The 22,193-nt window shown below is 39.8% G+C and overlaps 2 protein-coding genes across 2 annotated transcripts in view; both read right to left on the reverse strand.

Moving 5' to 3' along the window:
* Positions 1-11,641, reverse strand: part of CKAP5 (cytoskeleton associated protein 5) — an 89,896-nt gene extending 78,255 nt beyond the window's left edge. The window contains exon 1 of the mRNA XM_006180882.3: positions 11,423-11,641. The gene's annotated coding sequence lies outside the window, so the exon portion shown is untranslated. The remainder of the gene's footprint in view (positions 1-11,422) is intronic.
* Positions 11,642-13,937: 2,296 nt separating this feature from the next.
* Positions 13,938-22,193, reverse strand: part of LRP4 (LDL receptor related protein 4) — a 49,459-nt gene continuing 41,203 nt past the window's right edge. Inside the window, exon 38 of the mRNA XM_032488565.1 lies at positions 13,938-20,494. Within this exon, the coding sequence (XP_032344456.1) occupies positions 20,162-20,494 (333 nt within the window). The 3' untranslated portion in view covers positions 13,938-20,161. The remainder of the gene's footprint in view (positions 20,495-22,193) is intronic.

A 22,193-nucleotide genomic window follows, 5' to 3' on the forward strand; every position in this document is an offset into this window, starting at 1 on the left:
CTCAATTAAAAATCGACAAAACACTTGAATAGATGCTTCTATAAAGACTATATACAGATGGTCAACAAGCATATGAAAAGATGTTCAACATAACTAATCATCAGAGAAACCAAGTCAAAACCACAGTGAGATATCACCTCACACCCATTTGAATGGTTACTATCCAAAAAAATTTTTTTAAACAAAAAATAACAAATGTTGGCAAGAATGCAGAGAAATTGGAACACTTGTACACTTTTGGTGGGATTGTAAAATTGTGCAACTGCTATGGAGGTTGCTGAAAAAGGTAAAAACAGAGTATCATATTACCAGTATAATCCAACAATTCCACTTCAGAGAGTGTGTGTGTGTGTCCGTATATCCAAAAGAATTGAAATCTGAGTCTCAAACAGATTTGTACATCCATGCTTAAAGCAGCACTATTTACAATAGCCAAGAGGTAGAAGCAACCTAAATGTCCACTGAAGAATGGATGAATAAACAAAGTGTGGTAAATACATACAATGGAATATTAGCCTTCAAAAGGAAGGAAATCCTGTCACATGCCACAATATGAATACTCTGAGGATATCATGCTAAGTGAAATAATCCAGTCACAAAAAGACAAAACTGTATGATTCCACTTATAGGAGGTATCTAAACTAGTAAAATTCATAGCAACAGAAGGTAGAATGGTGATTATTGGGCTGGTGGAGGAGGAAAAGGAGATTAATGGATTTCAGATTTGCAAGATGAAAAAGTTTTGGAGATGTGTTTCACAACAATGTGAATGTACTTAAAATGGTTAAGATGGTAATTTTTATGTTACATGCTTTTCTTTTTAATCATAATTTTTAAAAAAAGTGAGACACTCATCCTGTTCAAAAAAGTGCTCCATAGGTATTTAAATTAAAAAAAAAAGACAAAGAAGACTAAAGAAAATATTTAAATACTTAAGTGGAAGAAATCTATTATTAAATTTTAAAAAGAAACTTGGAGTGTTGCAGCTCTTTTAGAATTTTAGAATTTAGACAAATTCTTTTAGACAAATTCTTTTAGGTTTTCCGGTCCCATCAGAAAACCTCCATGCAGAAAAAAGAAAGAAAGAAAGGAAGAAAGATAATAAATTTGCAAGACAGTATATAAAGTCTAATACTTTTTTGGTGTGTTAAGTAAAAATACATAAAGAGGGACATACACATTTGGTAGGCTGACAATGACCCCCAAAGATACTCGGTTGTAATTCCTGAAACCTGCAAATGTTACTTTATTTGGGAAAAGGGTCTTCGCAGATGTGATTAAATTAAGGATTTTGAGACGGGGATAATAATCCTGGATTATCTGAGTGAGACTTGAATGCAATCACATGTATCTTTATAAGAAGGAAACAGAGGGAAATTTGACACAGAGGAGAAAGCAATGTGAAGATGGAGAAAAGCAAGATTAGAAGAGGGTGGAGTGATGCGACCCAAGCCAAGGAATGCCAACAGCCACCAGAAGCTAAGAGGCAAGGAAGGGGTTCTCCCCAGGGCCTCTGGAGGAGTGTGGCCTTGTCTCAATATTAGCCTCCCATAAGACTCACCCTAAACTTTGGACTCTGGACTCCAGAACTGTAAAAGAATACATGTCTGTTGTTTTAAGCCAATGCATTTGCAGTAATTTGTTTTGGCAGTCATAGAAAGCTAATACAACTAGTACAACATTGTGTATGTTTGAAAGCACATAAAATTTTTCTGGATGAATCCATAGAAAACTGTTAACCATGACTACTTCTGGAAGGGAGTCTATGGGATTGGCTAAAGAATTTTAACTTTTCACTTTAACGCCTAGACAAGTCTTTATTTAAAAAAAAATACAACAAGCATCAATATTTTTATCATAATGTTTTTAAGAGCTCTCAAACTTTAAAATTCCAGCCTGGTACCTTGAGGTAGGTTCTGTCTATACTCATCCTGTAAGCTAAGCCTCACTTCTCCCCCTTAACATGAGATTCCATATCTCCTTTGAAAGAAAAGAACTGAATCTTATTTATTATCCCAGCATCTAGCATAGTGCTTTGTCCTCTAACATATAATTCCTAAAATGGCACAAATTTCATCAAATCATAGAAATCTTTAATATATAATAAATGTTTGACATAATAAATTTTTTGAGTTTATAAATAAAATTCTGTATGTTGAATGTGTATTTCAAATGTGTCAGGAAACACGATATAATTTAATGGAATTCTGAAGTAAACCCTTTTTCAAAGTGAAAAATTGTTCAGTGGTGTATTTTGAAAATGCATATGATTTTTGTCAGTTTTCTGAGTACCTACTTGTGATTATAAAATAGACTAAAAGATGGTAATTTTAATATTAGAATTTTTCATTTGGTAAAGTCATGGCAATAGAACAGTTGCTTGCAGTAAATCTTATTGTAGAGTGCTCTAGTCAAGATTAAATTCAGTCTAAACTGTCGTATTGGACTATGGAGTTAGATCTGAGTTCCAAAGCTTGCTTTGTCACACACTAGCTGAGCCTCAGTTTCCTCATCCGCCATAACAGTACCATCTTCATGTGGTTCATTTGTTTGTTTACTTATTTATTTATTTTCTGAACAAATGCTTTTTTTTGAAACACTTTATTTTATTTATTTATTTTTTACTTAATGGAAGTACTAGGGATAGAACCTAGGACCTCATGCATGCTAAGCATGAGCTCCACCCACTGAGCTACAGCCACTCTCCTGGTTCCTTATTTAAAACACACTTTTGAGCACTCATTATGTGCCAGGCACTATTCTAAGCACTTCACATATACTAATTCATTTAATTCTCAGAACTCCTAGGTTAATATTATCATCTCCATTTTATAAACAAGAAATTTGAGGCACAGAGCCTAGTAACTTGTCTAAGATGATTCAAATAATTGTTGTGGTGAATAGTTGAAATGAAAATGAGATTTTTGCCTTATAAATTTGAAGAATCCCTCCCAAATATTCACATTGTTCTCCTGCTTCACAAGTAAATTTGAACTTGTCAGATCATGTGACACTACTCTGTGTTAGGCACTTAGCTATGTACTGAGTACAGGAAGTGCAATATAGTAGCCCAAGGGCAAAGAACTATGAGGGTGTAATAGGGGCACTTAATCTAGACTGGAGGGTCAGAGAAGATCTCCCTGAGAAAGTGACATTTAGGCTGAGAACTGAATGAAATTAATAAGAGATTAGCAGGCATAGGCATAATGACTGGAGATAACAGAGAATATTTCAGGCATGTGTGAAAGCCTGAAATACCTAGGCAAAAGTAAAGAACAGAACTGCAACTTAGATGGCCGAAATAGGGGCTGAGAAAAAGGGCAGACTGAAAATGACCAGATCATACAAAGCCAGTGACTTTATGCGAAAAAGAAGTACTAACAGATTGCCTGGCAAATACCCAGTACTCAAGAAACAGTAGCTATCATTACCATGCTATTATTATAAGCATCATCTCAGAGTCATCTAGGGATTTTTAAACAGATTTCAGTCTTAAACCCACACTTCAGTCCCCTGGTTCAAGAAAGGCCTAAATCAGCTTAGAGCTTTTGGAACTAAGTAAGGCAAGTGCTCTCTGGTCTAAAATAAACTGTTTCTTTAGGTGTATAAGCAATCTATTCCTTTTTATCCTATAGAAAGCAGATTTACTACTAGTTAAACAAGTAAACGCCATTTTATAATACTCAAGGGGACTGTCCATATTTCATTTGGAGGAATCCCTCATACTAAACATAGCTCAAAATAGGCAGGCAGTCCTCTAAAGCATAAAAGACTTTTCTTTTACTGTCCAGAGATTTCTGATATGGGATTTGGTCTTTATTACCAAATGATGAACTCATGTTAGTTCTAAACTAGGGGCTTTTCATGAGATTTCCTTTCTTTTTTTTTTAAAGGAATGTATCATAAAAGGAAAGTGTAGAATTACATTACTGAAAAAAAATTCCTGAAATCTACAAGTAAGAGACTTCATACTGCAGGTAAATAAGAACGTAAAATGATAAAAACAAACACTGCAAATAAATACATAAAAGAAATAAATAAAACAACAAAACAGATCAGAGAAAGAGATGTTCTAGACAGCCAAGTTTGCCAGTTATCAGAAGTTTATCCCTGAAACATCAATTATTTAATGTAACTTTTCCCCATGTAATTCTAAGAAAATACATAAGCCTCCCAGTCTTCTCAAAGTATACTGATAATCATTTAAACTTTTTAGGATAATCTATTTGCATAATTACATCAATACCCTCAAGATGTATTGCCACAGAGGTACGAGGGACCCTTGAATCAAAACCAAATGGTTCCAATATGGCCTTTTGAATTTTAATGTTTTATATTTTGTAGCTTTCCTTCCTCAAACTTTGTGATCAAACTAACACTTCTGTTAGGTTGTAACAGTACTGCCTAATTGTAACTCTTGATTTAAAGAACCAAGCAGGGTGAAATTGTGCATAAAGAGATAGTAGAATCTACATGAAGAAAGTTAACAAAATTTAGGCTGCAGAAAATACTATTTTGGTTTATTTCCTGGTAGTTAACTTTCAGATAAATAAGACACTACTTTAAGTCTTATGACTGAAAAAAGAAAAAAAGACATCTGCATTAAAAAAATGAATTTCATTTCAAGAAATACTTGAGACTACTCAACTTTTTTCTCACCTTTATAGAAAAGACCTAAGTCACTTTAATTAATAACCTCTAAGAAATAGAACCAAGATAACAAAACAGTAGGTTTCCAATCTCTTAATAAAATTTAAAAAAAAATCATGTTTGAAGAGACAAGAGGTCACCATGGCTTATGTGACATCCTATCTATGCCAAAATATCTGACCATTTCAACTGAGTCAAAATTTATACTCTGAATGCATCTCTGAACAAAGATCATATACCAGAAATAAACAACTGCTGTTACCAAATAAGGGAAAACAATGTTTTCTGTGGCATTAAAAAAAAGTTATTGAGAAAAAAAGTTAGGTCTCAGAAAAAAGCATACCACAAAGAGGACATTTGTTTAAGACACAAGTTTCTTCTAAAAGTTAGAACTGTATGAATTCATGTTCAGCTTAATATAAATACAGATGGAAGCATATAAAAACAATAATATGTATATGATTACACATGGATTAACATACATAAATATATTACCTAGCTCTGTCCACTGAGAGGGCCTAGGAACAATGACACCCCAGCAATGAGCCCACTTCACACCCAGATCTTGGTTTCTAAATACCACTGTCCCATAAAAGGAACCAGGCTCTTTAGTGAAATGGCTGATTCTAAGGCTGGGACATGGAAAGACACAAGATGAGTCTGGAGTGTCTTGTAGTACCAGAAAGTAAGGAAATGCTCAAAAAGAAAAAAAAATGATGGGAGGATGTCAAAGGGACACAGGAGCCAACCTGAAAGAGTCCCCAGTGGCCAAAGGTGGAACAATCTGAGCAAAAATAAACGACACAGGATCAGATGATACCTCAAAGTATAAAACGTACTCATACTGATATAGCTAAATGGTTAAGTAGAGAAATATATGGGGGAGAACAGACAAGTCTTCCTTATAAAACTCCAAATAATTTATGTAGATATTCTTCCCTTCAGGAAGTAGAACTGAAGCCCCTTACCCACTTTGAAGATGAGCTAGACTTAGTGACTCACTTCTAAAGAACAGGTGTAGAGAGGGAAAAATAGTAACTTTACTACTTAACCTGGCAAACACTACCTTAACCAACCAAGTGACCAAGGTTAACATCATCAGTGATGTCATGTGGATATCACATTTTCTCTAATAAAAATGATGGTATTCTGTGGCATTCTTTCCAAAAACACATGACCCTTGCCTAATAATGAGAAAAACATAAGACAAACACAAAGCAAGCACATTCCACAAAATAACTGACTAGTACTCCTCAAAACTGTCAAGGCCACAAAGACAAGGAAAGACTGAGAAACTATCCAAGACCAGAGGAGACTAAGACAGATGACAACTAAATGCAGTAAGTTACCCTGGATTGGATCCTGAAACAGAAAGACGATATGAACAGAAAACTAGAGATACCCCAACAAAATCTGGAGTTCAGTTAAAAGTAATGCATCAATGATGGTTTCTTCATTTTGACAAATATACCACATAAGATGTTAACAACACGGGAGACTGGATGAGAGGTATACAGAATTCTATGTATCATCTTTATAACTTTTCTATAAATCTGAAATTATTACAAAATAAAAAGGTTTTTTTTTAAAGTTTCCTCTAAAAAAAAAACCTGTCATTTCTCTTCAAAAAAGTCATGTCATCGAAAACAAAGTTAAAAAAATTTTTTTAGGCCCTACACACCTACTAGAATGGCTAAAATCCAAAACAACTGATGAAACTAAATGCTGATAAGGATGTGGAGCAAAAGGAATTCTCATTTATTGCTGGTAGAAATGCAAAATAATATAGCCACTTTTGAAGAGAGTTTGGCAGTTTCTTACAAAGCTAAACATTGTCTTGCCATATGATCTAGCAATCACACTCATAGGTATTTACCCAGTGGAACTAAAAATTAATGTGCACACAAAAAAACTGCACACCAATGTTTACAGCAGCTTTGTTCATAACTGTCAAAAACTAGAAGTGACCTAGGTGATGAATAAACAGACTATGGTACATCCATACAATGAAATATTATTCAGCATATAAAGAAATGAGCTATCAAGCTAAGAAACACGGAAGAACCTTAAACAGATACTGCTAAGTGAAAGAAGGCAGTCTGAAGAGGGTAAATAGTGTCTGATTCCAATTATATCACATTCTGGAAGAGGCAAAACTATCGAGATAATAAAAAGATCAGTGGTTGCCAGGGGGTAGGGGAGGGAGGAAAGGACCAATAGGTGAATTAACAAGGGACTTTTTAGGGCAGTGAAACTATTCTCTATGATACTGTAATGATGGATAAATAACATTATGGATTTGTCAAAACCTATAGAAGTTTACAACATAAAGAGTAAACTTCAATGTATGCTAATTTTAAAAAGTCATTTAGGAGATTGGGTGATCCCATAAAAGAACACAAACTGTAACAGGAGAATCTATCTTACAAATATGTGAAACCACTTCACTAAAGCTGGTGGGGAAAAAGTGCTGACCCAGGTAACTTCAGAAATGAATGGAGTTTGTAAAACTAAAAGGAAAAGGAACTGCACATAAGCACTGTACTTTTAGTTGATAAAGTTGTTCCCTATGGGAGTACAGATTAACAATTCAGATATTGCTATATACGTATCCTGGGACTACACAAGTAAATGGATGGTGGAAGCCAGGTTTCTCACTGCTGAAGTAGAAATTCAGATCAACAGATCAACAAGGGGGAGGAGGCTGGAATGATGTAGTAATGGATTAGACTTGGAGCTATCAGTATGAAATCATGTCTAACTTAATACAGATACAGACGGTTCATTATAGAAATATTTATAGATATGTCTATATGCACCAGCTAGTACACACACATATATATTTCTTTGCTCTGGTAGCTCAGAGGGCCTAAAAGAAATGACACCTCAGCAGCAATGAGAACACTTAGTGACCAGATCTTGATTTCTATTACCATTTTCCAATAAAAATTACCAGGGCTTCTTGGCTAATTCTAGAACTGTGACAAGAAATATACAAGGTGAGCCTAGAATGTCTTGTAGTGCCAGAACGTAAGGAAGTGCTCAAAAATAATTCAATAAAAACAGCACGTGCATGCATGCACACACACACACAGACGCACACACACGCACTCAATGATGTGGATATCTTCAAGGGGCACAGGAGTCAACTGAAAGGACTCCCAATGGATAAAGCTGGAACAATCTGAGCAACAAAATAAAGTACTGGGATATAACTCAAAGTGTAAATTATCCTTCAGTATAAATACTTGACTAATTAAATTAATAATGGGGAAAGAGACAAATGTCCCATGTAAAGAAATTTAAATAAGTTATGTAGATATTCCACCCAAACAACAAGGAACACAACTCCTCACTCCATAAGTGGTTGTACATAATTACTTCCTTTCAAAGAAGACAGTATAAAAAGGGGAAAGGAGTAATTTTACAGTGGAGAAACCTGACAAACACTACTTTAGCCAGGTGATCAAAGTCATTATCAAATCAGAAATCATATTGATAGTACTCTCGATATGATGTGGTGAAAATGGCATTCTCTTTGTGATTTTCCTCCCCAAAACGCATAACCCCAGTCTAGTCATGAAAAGGCATCAGATAAATTCCAATAAAGGGACATTCTACTATATACTTGACCAGTATCCCTAAAAACTTCTATAGATTTGAAAGTTTTTAAAAATTGGAAAAAAAAAAAATAAAGTGGGAGGGGGAAGCCAGGATCTACCTTTCTCCCAATCAACACAAACACAAAACCATCATTTTTCCAGGATTCTTAGTTGAAGACTTTCCAAATTGGTCTGCTAACATATTGCTCACTTCCAAAGACACAGTAACACAGCCAAATGGTTAGATATATATTGTCTTTATCACTTTATTACATACAAAAGACTATGCCAGTTTTGGCCATCTTTGTTCAACAAATATTTTTTGACCACCTTCTTTGTCTCGAGCACTGTTTGAGGCATTGAGGTAACCTCACAGATCCAAAAAAAAAAAAAAAAAAAAAAAAATCTGTGCTCTGCTTTCATTTCTGTGAGGAAATCAGACAATATACAAGCAAGCAGTCAGTAAATGGCCTATTATATAGCAATAATGCTATGAAGTTAAAAAAAAAAAAAGGGAAATGAGGTAAATGTGACAAAGAAGGCTTCTCTAATTGAGAGCTTAGAAAATGCCTCTTTTAAGGAGATGACATTTAAGTTGCGACTTGAGTGAAGCCTATATACAAAGACAGGCTTGAGGTAGGGGGTAGACAGATGGGAAGTTCCAGGCAGGGAGAACAACAAACACAAAGGCCAAAAAGAATAAGCTTAATGTGTCTGAGATTTATCAAGTAGGCAAGGCAACTGCCCTGAAAGAAGTAAGCTAAGTAACATATTTTGAACTCTACAGGTAAGAATACGCATTTAAGAATCACAAATCTCTCTCATACTAATCACCAGGAATCTATTAATCATAATTAGATCTAGATCTTAATTTTATGCCCCCACTTAGTCTCCCTTCCCACTGTCACAGCTGTCCATCTTCCATATGGTAAATACTGTATTTTGAAGTGCCCCACCTTTCCTCTAAAAACTACCATGCCTATGGTTCATATTTTATCATGTCTCTGATAGAAGTACTTAAAAAAGGGGGGGGGGAGATTCTACCCAGAAATTGATCCTGAATTCCTCCTAACAGACCTCACTGCTGCATATAAGTACAATGATCGGTTAAGAGTGAAGGCCCTGAAGACAGACTAACTTGGGTTCAAATTGAGGTCCTATCACTTGCATGATTTTGAACAAGCTGCATAACCTTTCTAAAACTCAGTTTCCTTATATGTAAAAAGTTGTAAGAATTAAAAGATAAAACATGACACACAGTGAATATTCAATAATGTTGACTACTGCTGGTAAAAGTATTTGAGCATTTATTTTGTTCAAGGACTAAAGCTGGGCCAGAGGGATTATAGAAACTACAATTTGCTACAGCAAATTGTTTGAGAGATAAAATTGTCAAACTCCCTTAGGTCAGGGGCTTTGTCTTTTTCTGGTTCACTAGTGTTTTCCCAGAATCTAGAACAATGTTTAACACACAGTAGGCATCAATCTCAATATTTGTTGAATGAATGAATGAGACTCTATTAAGTCAAAAGGAGCATAAAAGAGCCCAGCTTTACTCCAATATAAAGAAAAGTTTTCATTCCCCATCAAGATTTTTAACAATAACCTAAGGCATTCATAAAGATGTTTATTATTTTTAATTGCCTCCCCAAAACCTAGGACAGTGCTTGTAATATTAAGGTACTCAAATTTATTGCAATTAAAACTCTGCTGCTAAAATTGAGCTGTCAGTAGAAGGCTATAACATTGTTCATAATTCGAAGTTGATGATCAAAATTTTAAAACTAATGAATTATAAAGTATATTAATTATTATGGAATAAATACCTTTGCTTGCCTTTGCCTGAGTGAACAAACTTTAAAATAATGTGTAAAATTTTTTTCTCATGAGTTTACCAACTGGATTTAATTTATGTTGGCAAAATAAATTGATTTCACCTTTCTCTACATTATTCTATAAAAACAACATTATATTTTGTCCAGTCACTTAAGAAAAGTCCAAATATTTTACAATTCCTTAAGTTTTAAAAGATCGTTAGCTTAATTTATCAGCTCTTTAGGTCAAAGAAGGACTTTTCACGGTGACGAAAATGGAGAAAGGAGGAGTTCACCTCTCTAAAAATGAGTTTTCAATTACTATAATTATGCACAAAATAAGACAGGGAGCATTTCTGGGCCAAGATTTGAAGCCTTGATTCCCATAAGAATTAAACTGGAGCCGCGCATAAATTTGGGGCAAGTTCTGCAAAAACCTCTTCATCCTCTATTGATGCTGAATGAAAAACTCATTAAGATTCATCAACATGAATATATTTTCTAACACACAGTAGCCACTCTGGCAACATGACTTTCATCATTTCCTATCCTAGAAACAAAACGGATGCATTTAAATCCTGCCTGACAATTACCACGATTGCAGAGTAGCTCTCTCAACAACCGGAGCGGTAAGATCTAAAAAGTAAGAATCTAGTTCTCCGAGCCACCACCTTGAAGTAGCAAGGCCTGCTTAACCTACACTGCTGGCTATTGTATTGGTCCCCCAAACCTTCAGAGCTGGAAAGATACCCGAACTCTACTGACACCTTTTGAAAGAGAAAACCAACCAGAAGGGCGGAGCGGTAGGATCCGAATCGTTAAAATCGCAGCAAGCCGGTGGGGACACACAGGTGCGCGGGCAGGGACACAGGTGAGCGGGCAGGCCCCGGTACCGCTGTCCTTGTCACTCTCTGAGGCGACCAGGCCCTTCACAACCACGAGAGCCCTCAGAGGCTCTTACTCACTCATTCATTCATTTGACAATTACGCGAGGGGCGCCTCGGCAGGGCCGACTCACAGGCCCCCGCCCCAGTACCGGAACACCCTGAGCCGCCAGGCGCGGCCCTGCGCCTCCTACATCCCCCCGGCGCTGCCGCCCGCACCCCGCCGCGGCGCGCTCCAGGCACCCGGATCCCAGCCCCGGCCCCGCTGCACACCAGCGCCCACGCCCCCCGCCCTCCTAGCCGCGAGTTCCCCGGCCTCCGCCCCGCCTCGGCGACTCAGACCTGCTGGGTCGCAGGGCGAGGGAGGCGCGCGTCCGCAGAGAACCCTCGCCCGCGGTTCAGGGCCCCTCTGCGCGCGCGACTCGCGAGCCCGAGGGCCTAGGCGAGTGGGTCGGGCCCATAGTCCACTCACCTCCGCCGGGTCAGAACCAAGGGGGTGGTCTAAGCCGTTTGAAACCGCTTGGGCCGCCGCACACCCCGCAGTGTCCTCGTTGTTTATTGGTCCTCGGTGGACCGCCCATCGCCCTTCTATTGGTCCATTTGAAAGCACTGCGGGCACGCGCCGCCCGCGGCCTTAAAGGAGCCGCAGGCACTCGTGTTTCCCTGGGGACCCGGCTCTCTCAGGTCTGGTGGGAAGAGGGTCACTCCCTCTGGAGCGAGAGCTGCTGACGACCCCTGAAAGAAAGGCGAAATACGTATGGAGAGCTGTGCATTGCCGACCGTCAGCATGTTTGCTTTGTTTAATTACAGATATTTAAGCTGCTGTCAACACCTAGCAATTTTTTAAAAAATCATTTCATCCGCCAAATATTGATTGTGCAGCCAAGTGCGTGAGGGAAACGAGAGAGGCAGCTGGGATATACTGGAAAGAAAGTGCATGGCGCCAAGACGCTGGATTCTGGTCTTGGACCTGCTCTGAGTAAACCACTTTTCTCAGTAAATCGTCCGTAGCTTAGTTTCCTCATCTGTAAAACGGGATAACGATATTTCGCTTATAATCTTAATGTGAGGATTTAATATAACTTAACTGAATGTCTAGGAAGGGCCTTTGAACAGTAATGCATTCTACAAAAGCTGAATACTCCTGTTATTTATAAAAATGAGACGCTTGGTTAATATGATCTCTAAAATTCTTGCTTAGCTCTACATTCAGTGTTTCTATGAATAAGATCTGGTCCTAACTTTCAAGGAATTTGCAAACTACAGTGGTCAGAGGAATAAAACATATAGACTAGTTGCTAAAGTTCAAAACAGTATAAGAACTATATAAAAGAAAAATGGTAGATGTTTAACTGAAGGGAGGAATTAGATAGGGGAGAATCTTTGAAGGGGATGGATTTTAATCTAGGATTTAAAGTGTATGTAGATTGCCAAGAAGCTAAAAAATGAAGAGAGGATGGGTAAAAGTAATAAAACAATTTTTTTGAAACCCATCAAATTGGCAAAAATGAAAAAGTGTAACAACCTTTGGTTGGCCAAGAGTTGGAGAAACAGACACTCAAACTCACTATTGGTAAAAGTATAATTGGTACAAACTTTTAGGAAGGCAATTTAGCAGTTATTAAAATGTAAAATGTATATAATCTCTGGCCAAGTAATGCCACTGATAGGAATTTGTCCTACAGATCTATGCAAGGAGGCAAAGAAAAGGCACAAGGATGTTCACTGCAGCACTGCTTTAGAAAACAAACAAACAAGCAAAACCCCCTGGAAATTACATGTTCATCTATAGGGAACTTTATTACGTAAAATGGTATACCCATTCAATAGAATACTACACAACTGCTAAAAAGAATGTGTTTAATCTGTGAGTGCTGGTTAGAAAAATGCATAAATCTTATTTAATTAAAAAAAGACAAGTTGCAAAGAAGCATACATATATGGAATGGTTTTTTATTATATATGGTTATAAATGTATATGTATTTGTGTGCATGCCTGAAAATGGTTAGAACATTCCTGGAACAAAAAACTTAATAGGGGTGGGACTCATTAAGGAGGGAAATGAATTTTTTAACCACTGAGATGTTAAATTATTACTTTATTAATAGAAGGAGCAGGGAGAATGTGTAGTAGTGGGCAAAGTATTGGTGAAGGCAGAGACAAGAAAGTGCATTGTCTGAGGGGAGCTGAACATGTGGGTTTGATTTTAGGACAGTGTTCATGTTGAAGTAGTGAGACAAGATTGACAGAGAAAGTTAGGAACAGTTTTAGAGGGTCTTGAAAATGAGGGTAAGGAATTTGTACTTTATTTAAGTAGGCAGTGGGGATCTATTGAAGGTTTCTGAGCAAAGGAGTGACAAAGTCACAACTGCACTTTAGGAAAGCTAATTATCTTGATTGCCTAATTCTAAAATGGGTTAGAGCTATGCACCCTGTTAAGAGTCTGATATGAGGTAATAGCAGTGGAAATGATGAGAACAGATTCAAGAGTGAATGATTTGGCAACTGACTAGATTAGGTACAAAGTGAGGGTGGGGCCCCTTTAGGGAGATGAGTCAAAGAGTGTGCCCTGATTTAAGCCTAGAGGCTGGGAGGCAGTGACCGCACAAATGAAAGCAGAAAGGCTGGAGAAGCCAGTCTCAAAGAGAAGACAAGGTATCTAGTTTTATTCCTGTTTACTTTTACATACCAATGAGGCAATTCAAATGGAATCATGTATGTAGGCCTAGGAAATACAGGATGAGAACTGTGAGAAGAGATTAGGACTCAAGTAATAGCGATTTGGGAATTACCTCCATAGAGTGAAAAGATGAAACTGTGGATGAGATCACTGAATGGGAGACTGGAGAGAGTGAAAAGATGGGAAATGAAGACAGATCCATAGGTAGGGGTAGGAGACAAGAAACAATCAGAGAAAAGAGGTCACAATAACAGTTAAGAAATGGGTTAGGAATATGTAGAAATAGTCTTCTTCAGTCATTGATCACTGGTATGTTCACTTTATTTAAATATTACCAGAAATAAACTAAAGATTACATTTAAGGAGAGAGTGATGGTAACCTGGAATTTGATCAATAAAGGATGTGTGGAGTCTAGATCCTGAAGTGATTTAAAACGAGACGGCAAAATCCTTTTTTGTCTTATATGGTTTAGGTACGGCCCCACTAGAAGGTGGGCATTCAATGTCTGATTCCATTATTTATTCATTCAACAAATATTTCTTGAGCATCTATTATGTGCAGGGACTCTTATAGGCATTTGGAATTATCAGTGAACAAAACAGACCAAAAAAAAAAAAAAGCCCTTCTTTCATGGTACTCATATTATAGTGAGGAAACAGACAATCAACATGTGAAAAATCATACAGTATGCTATTGGACAATATGTACAGTGGGAAAATTAAAAAAGAATAAAACAGGGTAAAAGTGATTGGGAAGTAGAGTTGGAAAGACTGTAATTTTATAAAGAGTGGTCAGAGTAAGTTTAATTGAGGTTACATTTGAACAAAGACTTGAAGAAGGCAAAGTAGTTCCCCATGAGTTTGTCTAGAGGAAGAAAGGGCCAGCAGATGAAACAGCTTTGCAGCGACCCTAAGTCGGGAGCATACCTGGCAGGTTTGAAAAACAGGGAGGTGAGGAGAGCTGGAGTAATTGGCAGTCAGAGGGTAGTAGGAGCTGAGGACCAATAAGGGAGTGGGGAGAGTGGCAGATTCTGCAGAGCCTTGTAGAAACCTAATGCAGTACCTTGCCCACATTAGATGTTCAGTAAATGTTTGGCCAGTCCAAAATTATCATCTAGTGGCATTTATCTATGTATTTATTGCAGTTATGTGTACCTACTTTATGCCTGGGACTTCTCAATAGTTCTACATAAGGAGGTTAATAATAGGACAGTGAAACCCTTGTGGGCATTAGATATCTAAGCGAACACTGTACTATTGCAACTGAAAGCAGGAAACAAATGCCAAATATTGTGGCTGCTGAATAACTGTGCTGGGCATTTCTAAAAAGTCTTCTAGGGTTGGGACTGTGCTCATTCCATCATAATCACAAGCAACATTTTGGTTGAAACATCCCCACCATGGGACCTGGACCCGTACTTCCAGCTAAAAGGAACAGCCTCAGTGAGTAGCTTCCTTTGAATTTCCAGTCCAGGTACTCCCTGCATTATTCCCTGGAGATAGCAGTGATGACATTATTACAGATCTCAAGTGGCTGTGGGTTTTAGTGCCTCGACTGGCCTCCAAGACTGCAAAGCTTATCCCATCTTGCTCTTGGTTGCATTTAATAGGTTCTGGTTGAATGAAGGAATGAATAGCCTTTTCCCCCCTTTTCTCACAGCCCATTTTCCCGTAGGCCCCAAAATATAGGCTGTTCAAGAAATTTGACCACAGACACATCAGATCCTCCAAAGAGGAAGCAGGCGGAAGGGAGAGATAGGGACCTTGCTAGCAGGCTATCAGCTGGCTTTTAGGGGCTGGAGAAAAAAACCCACTGAGAAGGACAGGCTAAGTGAGAGTTCTTGGCTCTTTGTGTCTTGTAAAGTGAAATAAGATTATATAGCCTGGGGCTAACTTAGCCTTGGGTTTAAACTCAGACCCTTAATTAGGCTGTCTGGATCTGTTTTAACATCACGTCAAGGAATCCAAAGTTGTGAGTTGGAACATTGACTGGAAATAAAACTGTTCCCTTTGCTGAGCTTTGCTTAGCCTCTGTCAGCTGGTTAATGGGAGAATGATCTGGAGAGAAAATAAATGGCAAGTGAGTGAATGTTTCAAAACAAAGGCTGCTTGAAACAGCCCCAAACACACATCCAATTAACTGGATCAGTTGAGTCGTTTTCAAATATGAAGAAAAAAGAGACTGTTTCTTAGCCATAAAAAAGTGCTCAACCACATTTCTTTTATCATTATGTCCAGTATTAGAAATGATTAAAGATGCCCTTGAATGTCAGTGCATTACACTTAGACCCTTATGCACCCTCAACTCTTGTAGATTCTTTTTCTAAGTTCCTATGCAGCACAGACTTTATTTTCTTCAGGGCTAGTTTTGATGAAAACTTCAATTCATGCCATGGCGACCTCTCTATGGGCTACAGAGATCTTTTCATCGTAGGTTCCACAGTTTGTTCATACAATATAAAAAGAAGGGCAGTGACTTTATTTTGCACATCATTGGTTTGCAAAATATGATCAGTTTGTTAGAATTTGACCCATTGTCTCCATACTTAATCAGTTTTAGGTTTTATATCCAGAGAACCAGATGAGAAATTCTCAACTCTTGTTTCATCCCCAAGATTTTCTGGAAGGAATGTATGTTTTTTGTTTCATTTTGTTTTTTTTAAGGAGGCAGGTAATTAGTTTTATTTACTTATTTATTTTTAACCGTAGTACTGGGGATTGAACCCAGGACCTCATGCATGCTAGGCATTCACTCTACCACTGACCTATACCCTACCACCTGGAAGGAATGTAAATAGAGGTCTCAGGCCAGAAATGACCTGTATCATTCGGTGCAATCTTTTCATTTTACATCAGGAAACTTAAGAGCCAGCATAACCTGAAAACAGGGTGCTAGTTCTTAATGCTGTTACAGAATTCTCATTTGCCACTGGTCAAATTCTTGTCAAGACCTGGGTTATCAGGGCAGCCCCATTCTCCCCTCTCTTTTCCTGCTGAAGTAACAGGACAGTTACAGATTAGTAAAATGCATTTTCTAAATATTGTTCTCCCAGAAACACTTCCAGTTTTCCAAGAAAATGATATGTGTTCAATGCATTCATTTCTTCTTCCCATTTGGAAAGTTCTTCCTGGGTTCCCAGTTCTGGTGGTCACTGTTCATGGCCTGGTCTATAATTCTGAGTTTCTGGAAAGGGGTACTTCCTTCAGGTATATAAGCTTGTGCTTTACGCTGGATTTCATTGCTTCAAATGTTCTCCTTTACTCTCTGTTGTGACTTTTTTTTTTTTTCCAAAAAAGAATGGTGGAAGGAGTGATGGTTGTCCTTGAGCTATTCCATTTGTTTTTGTTCTAGCATATCTACCCCTCACCAACATTGGAAGTTTATACTCAGATCTCTTGTCACTTACATACAAGAGAATTCAGTCCTTCTTGCTTCCTTTTTCCTCCTTTTTTAGTGGGGAGGGGTGTTGGTAGACACTAAGCTCTGTGATACTCTGTCTTTCTTGGTCATGCTTGGGCAGTGCCCAGCCCCTAGCAGATGAATGAATGAATGAAAGCATTATTCGATAAGTGGTTTGTGGTTTAGAAAATCAACTACTGACTCTTGACATTAAATTCTACATCTGGCATTAAGATATGCATGATTGTCAATCTTCATTGGGAGGTATTATGTCCAGATACCCGAGAAGGGACTCCCAATGCCTTGTTCTAGTCTTGAGATATAATGGATGAAGTATGAGTAGATAGCATTTTAAAAATAAAAGGAATCTTCATGTTCATTTGATCCATTCTCAGAGTAATCATGAAACATGACTAAGATCTATCAGAGCTAGTGGCAGATCTGGGACTGGAATTAGCCCTCCTTGTTCTCATGCCAGTACTTTTCTTACTACATCAGACAGTCTTGCCAGTGACCATCACTGCAAGGCAAAGTCAAGGCCTGTGACACTGAAGTCCTCATAGCCCTAGAACAGAAATAGAAGAAACATAGTATACAGGCTGTGACCCTTCCTTCTGGTGCCCAAAGGAGACATCACTAATGATCATGATACTTTTTCCATTGAGTCTGGATAGGACCTCAGGCAGCCATGACTGACCAATCAGAGTTGGCAGGCAAGATGAAACCTATCTGCCACCCACTTCTAGAGGAGATAAGGATTTCAGAAGCCAATGAACTCTGGTCTTGACCTGTCTTCTCAAGATGAGTTGAACCTCCAGCCAGGAACCTCTCACCCTTTATTGCTCTTCACTGCCCTCACATCCCCAAAGGACTCAGAGGTTATGTCTGCAAGCAGGTTTTCCACAGCATGGGTCTGCCAGACAGAGCAGGTGCAGTTATTAGTCATGACTCCAAGCCAGGCAAGGTGATTAAGAAAAGCTAAATTTATATTAAATTATCATAAAGTCCTAAAATACTGAACATAGTGGTTAAATAACTCCAGAAAGTCCAATCTCTCCAGTGAGTAACGTTAAAACCATTACACATGAGCGTGGGAGAATCACTTCCATTAGTTTAGGACAGAGAGACTTTGCTTTTTACATAGTAAATCAGTGCTCAAATAGATATTTCTTCAAATATGTCCTTTCTACATTCTGAACAGCCCAAGTGCAATAAGATCCTTCCCCCTTCCCATTCAAGAAAATGCCACTTTGCTACCTTCTCCCCATCCCCAACCACGAGTCTGAGGACCCAAAATGCTCCCTCTTTTACTGCCCCATCAAGTGTGAAATGTCCCCCTTCCTCCCAGGGGGAGGATCTTTCCTTTCCCACCTTGTGTACTGGAAAAGCCTTCTTGGCCTGGCCTGGCTATCCTGAGAGGGTCCAGACCTTGGGCTGGCTACTGAGAGCAGAGCTAAGAGCTTGGCACCTGTCTCTAGAGGTCTTAGAACTAACCAGAAACAGTTTGCTCTGATCTTCCCTTTTCACTCAAATTGGCAGCTGATTTCTCAATGCCAGTAACCTCTGGAGATGTTTCAAATCAGGAAACATCTTCTGGGAGCCCTCCCCTCCATTCTCAACTCCTGTTGTCAGCTTCTAATCCTTGGGTGAAAAAGGTCTGGATCTGCCCTGGGCTGAAAGGGCTTCCTCGGTGGTTCTCTCTACCTTCCTACTCCTTGCCCCCCACTTTGCATCTTTATTTAGGCCTCTTCACCATAGGTGCCCACAAGGGTAGGTCAGAAAAAGCAAAATAGGCACCAATTTTTTTTTAAGAGCTAGGTAGAAGTTTTAGAACAGAAAAAAAAGTCTCAACTCTCCTGACACTAGTGTTACACACATGCCTGCTGTGAGGAAAGCATGAACCAAGCATGGCATCTCAGCAATGGAAAAGGAGTCACTTAGCTGGGAAGAGAGCTGGAATGGGAAGTTCACCACCCACAGCCGCAGGCTCTGTGTCCACTAACTTAGATCCCTGAGCACCTGAGAGAGAACGCAGGAGGTTCAGCCTCATGGATACTTCCCTTTAGGCCCTGGGTGCCCCAAGTCTCTAATCCAATTGCTCTTCCCAACCATTGATGAAAACTTCTGGCCCTTCTTTGAAAGGATGTTTCAGGATCTCTGTGCTCAGAATCCAAGAGAATGAGGAGGGAGAGAGTGGCAGAACATTAAAGTTCAGGGGATGTGCTATGTTTGGTCTAAGCAGTAGTTCTCAGACATTGCAGAGACCCACCCCTGAGGGCCCCACACTCATTCAAGCCACTGGCTCGCAACCTGGTTACTTAGAGGCAATGACTTAGGAAAGGTACCAGCCAGTGGTGGCAGCAGAAGGGAACTCGTATTAGCCAGCTGCTGTGTGATAGGGACCCCAGGTCATCTGAAAGTAGAAGAGGCTCCAGACATTCTAGCAGGAGTTAGAATAGCTTGAGCCACACCCAGCTCTCACCAGCATCTGTAGCTGGAAAAACAACAACTCTTAGGATAAGGATAATATCCATTGCCAGCAATGGACAGGACACCCAGGCCCAAACACCACTAAAAGCTTTTTCATGTTATTAATGCACTTGAGGCTGGAGGTTTCCCAGATGCCCATACCAGCTGGGCTGACTCCTCCTTCTTCTCTCAGCCTCTATCCTCCGTCTCTCTCTTTACCCATGACCCCCAGCTGCAGCCCCTGGTCAGCACTCTCTCAGAGAAGTGGTCAGGCCAGCTCTGATGGGCGGAGGGAGTGCAGTCTTGGATCATCAGCTCTCGTGGGGCAGGCACTGAGGGTACCGGGGGAGGGGAGGTGGAACTCTGTACTGATGAGGAATCATTACTGAGCCTAGTTTCAGGAGGCTCAGGATGGAGTGCAAGAGGTGAGGTTCATGGTAAAATCCAGGTCTAAATTCTCAGGATGCGCCACCATTTCCTGTGCACAGGTAGTTACAAACTCAGGTGGAAACAGCTCCTGTGGAGGGCTCAGGAGCAGTTATGGGGTGGGAGGAGGAGTAGGATGAGCACCTAGGAAAGGGGCCTGTTGTATAAGCGAGCACGAGGACTGGAAGTCCACAAAGGAGAAGAAGCAGGCGGGGAGGGAAGGGAACATGGGCATTTAGACCTGGCTCTCGGAGGAGAGCTTGCGTTCATGTCTCCAGCCCGTGTCTGGCAGAGAGCCCCGTCTTTCAGGAGTGGCTGCAGTGTGGACGCTGCTACACTCAGACTGCTCTTCCTGCAACAGCTGCTCCGTCTCCGTGTCATCCAGGGAGCCAGAGCTGGCCTGGATGGACACGGTGTCTGTCTTCATGCATACGTGATCCCGAAGAAGGCCCCCCCGTGAGCTGCGCAGTTGCTTGAGGTCATCCCACTCAGCTTCGTCCCCAGACAGGAGGCAGATCCCCTCTACAATCTTGACCTTCTCCTTGGTGTAGTTATGGTCAGGCCCACCCTATGGCGGAAAGTGGAGAGACACAGTCATTCGGTTGGCTCTCTATAAAGGATCTTATGACGAACTGAAACAGGAAGTGGATGGGGTAAGAGTGGGCATAAAGAATGCAATGATCCCACAAACAAATGGGAAAATTCAGTCATAGCAAATATATGAGGTGTAGCCTAAAAGGAAAGGAGGAGCTGTGATGATTACTACCATTATTACACAGGGAGGAGGGAGAAACATGGCATCAAATCTTGCCTGAGCCTCTGATTGGCTACGTCACCTGGGACAAATTACTGAATGTCTCTAAAACTCAGTCTCACCTCTATCACGTGGGGAGAATAACAGTATCCTTACTTAATAACCAATGACTGTGAGGCTTAAATGAGGCGATCCATGAAACGCAGTTAGTAGGTGCTTGACTCATAAGATGCACAAAATCATGTTAGCTATTACATGGCTAATGGGGTTTATTAATGGGACATCATGCTGATATACATGACCATAAGCAATTGACAAAATCTATCAAATGTGCATTTATTCAGGATTTTAAGCTCCTTTTGTGCTATTTTATTCTTAATTCTAACTTTCTTAAGAAGAAAAGTTTTAGAAGATAGACAGGAGGGCTCAAGAAGACCCTCTTACTTGGGTTTCAAGTGTCAATCCAGCGGGGTCCTGTAGCCTATAAGCTTCTGTGGGAGGTTATTCTGGCTCTGCTCCCTCAAGCCTTGGGGCCACTGCCAAGCAACCTGGGATTGTTCCAAGGACAGCCTTAAGTTCTACTCAGGCTTCTCCCTTTATGGATTCCTCAAAGGGTAGCCTTCCTCCTGGTTTCTGGGGGTTACCAACCAACATGCCACCATTGCCAGAAGAAAATGGGCTATGGCTTGGGTTCTGTCCCTGGGATAGTGCTCCTGCCAAGAGCCCTGTAACTGCTGCTCTATTTTAGTAACAATTCAATTCCACAGATACTTATTGAGCCCCTACTGTAAGCAGGATACTTTGATGATCACACAATATAAAATATGGTCCCTTGCCCTCTGCGAGTAACAGCTCCCTTGATCAAGTGAAGAGAGACACAGCACACAAGCACACATGCACACACACACATGCCCAGTCACCAAGCACACACTCCAAGCTGAATTAGTCTCAGATAAAATGCGGGCCACTCAGTGTCTTCATCACAGAGACATGCTGGGTAAGTTAGGAAGGGGTAGGTGACATGGAACTGGCAATTTTGGGGATACCACTCTCTCTACAAACACACAGCAACAGGTACCTGCAATCAAGAGGAAATCAGAAGAGAAAGGGTGAAAGACTATCAGAGGGGTGAAAGAGCTGCTGAGGAAAAAGCATATAACAGGAGAAAAGAGTCACATGATTTTAATTTCTAACCTAGGGCCCCTATTGGGATCCTTTTCTGGGGCATCAGACACTTTAGGAACCCCAGAAGCTTCCATAGTCTTTTTCTCAAAGATATGAATAGAGAAGGGGTCCACCATCCCTAAATCTGCAAGCTATCCCTGCAGGTTTTGTTTTGGCTTGTAGCAGGGGCTTTTTAAGTCAGGGAATTAATGGATCCAGAAAGCACATGATTATTATGTAAGGTGTATTCATTATGCATGAGAGGCCTGTAGGTGTGAGGGCAGATTATGATGAGCTGGAAGGCCAAGAGAGTAAATGGATTAGGTCTCATAGGGATAATTTCTGATGA

This window comes from Camelus ferus, chromosome 10, assembly GCF_009834535.1.
Source record: "Camelus ferus isolate YT-003-E chromosome 10, BCGSAC_Cfer_1.0, whole genome shotgun sequence".
NCBI lineage: Eukaryota > Metazoa > Chordata > Mammalia > Artiodactyla > Camelidae > Camelus > Camelus ferus.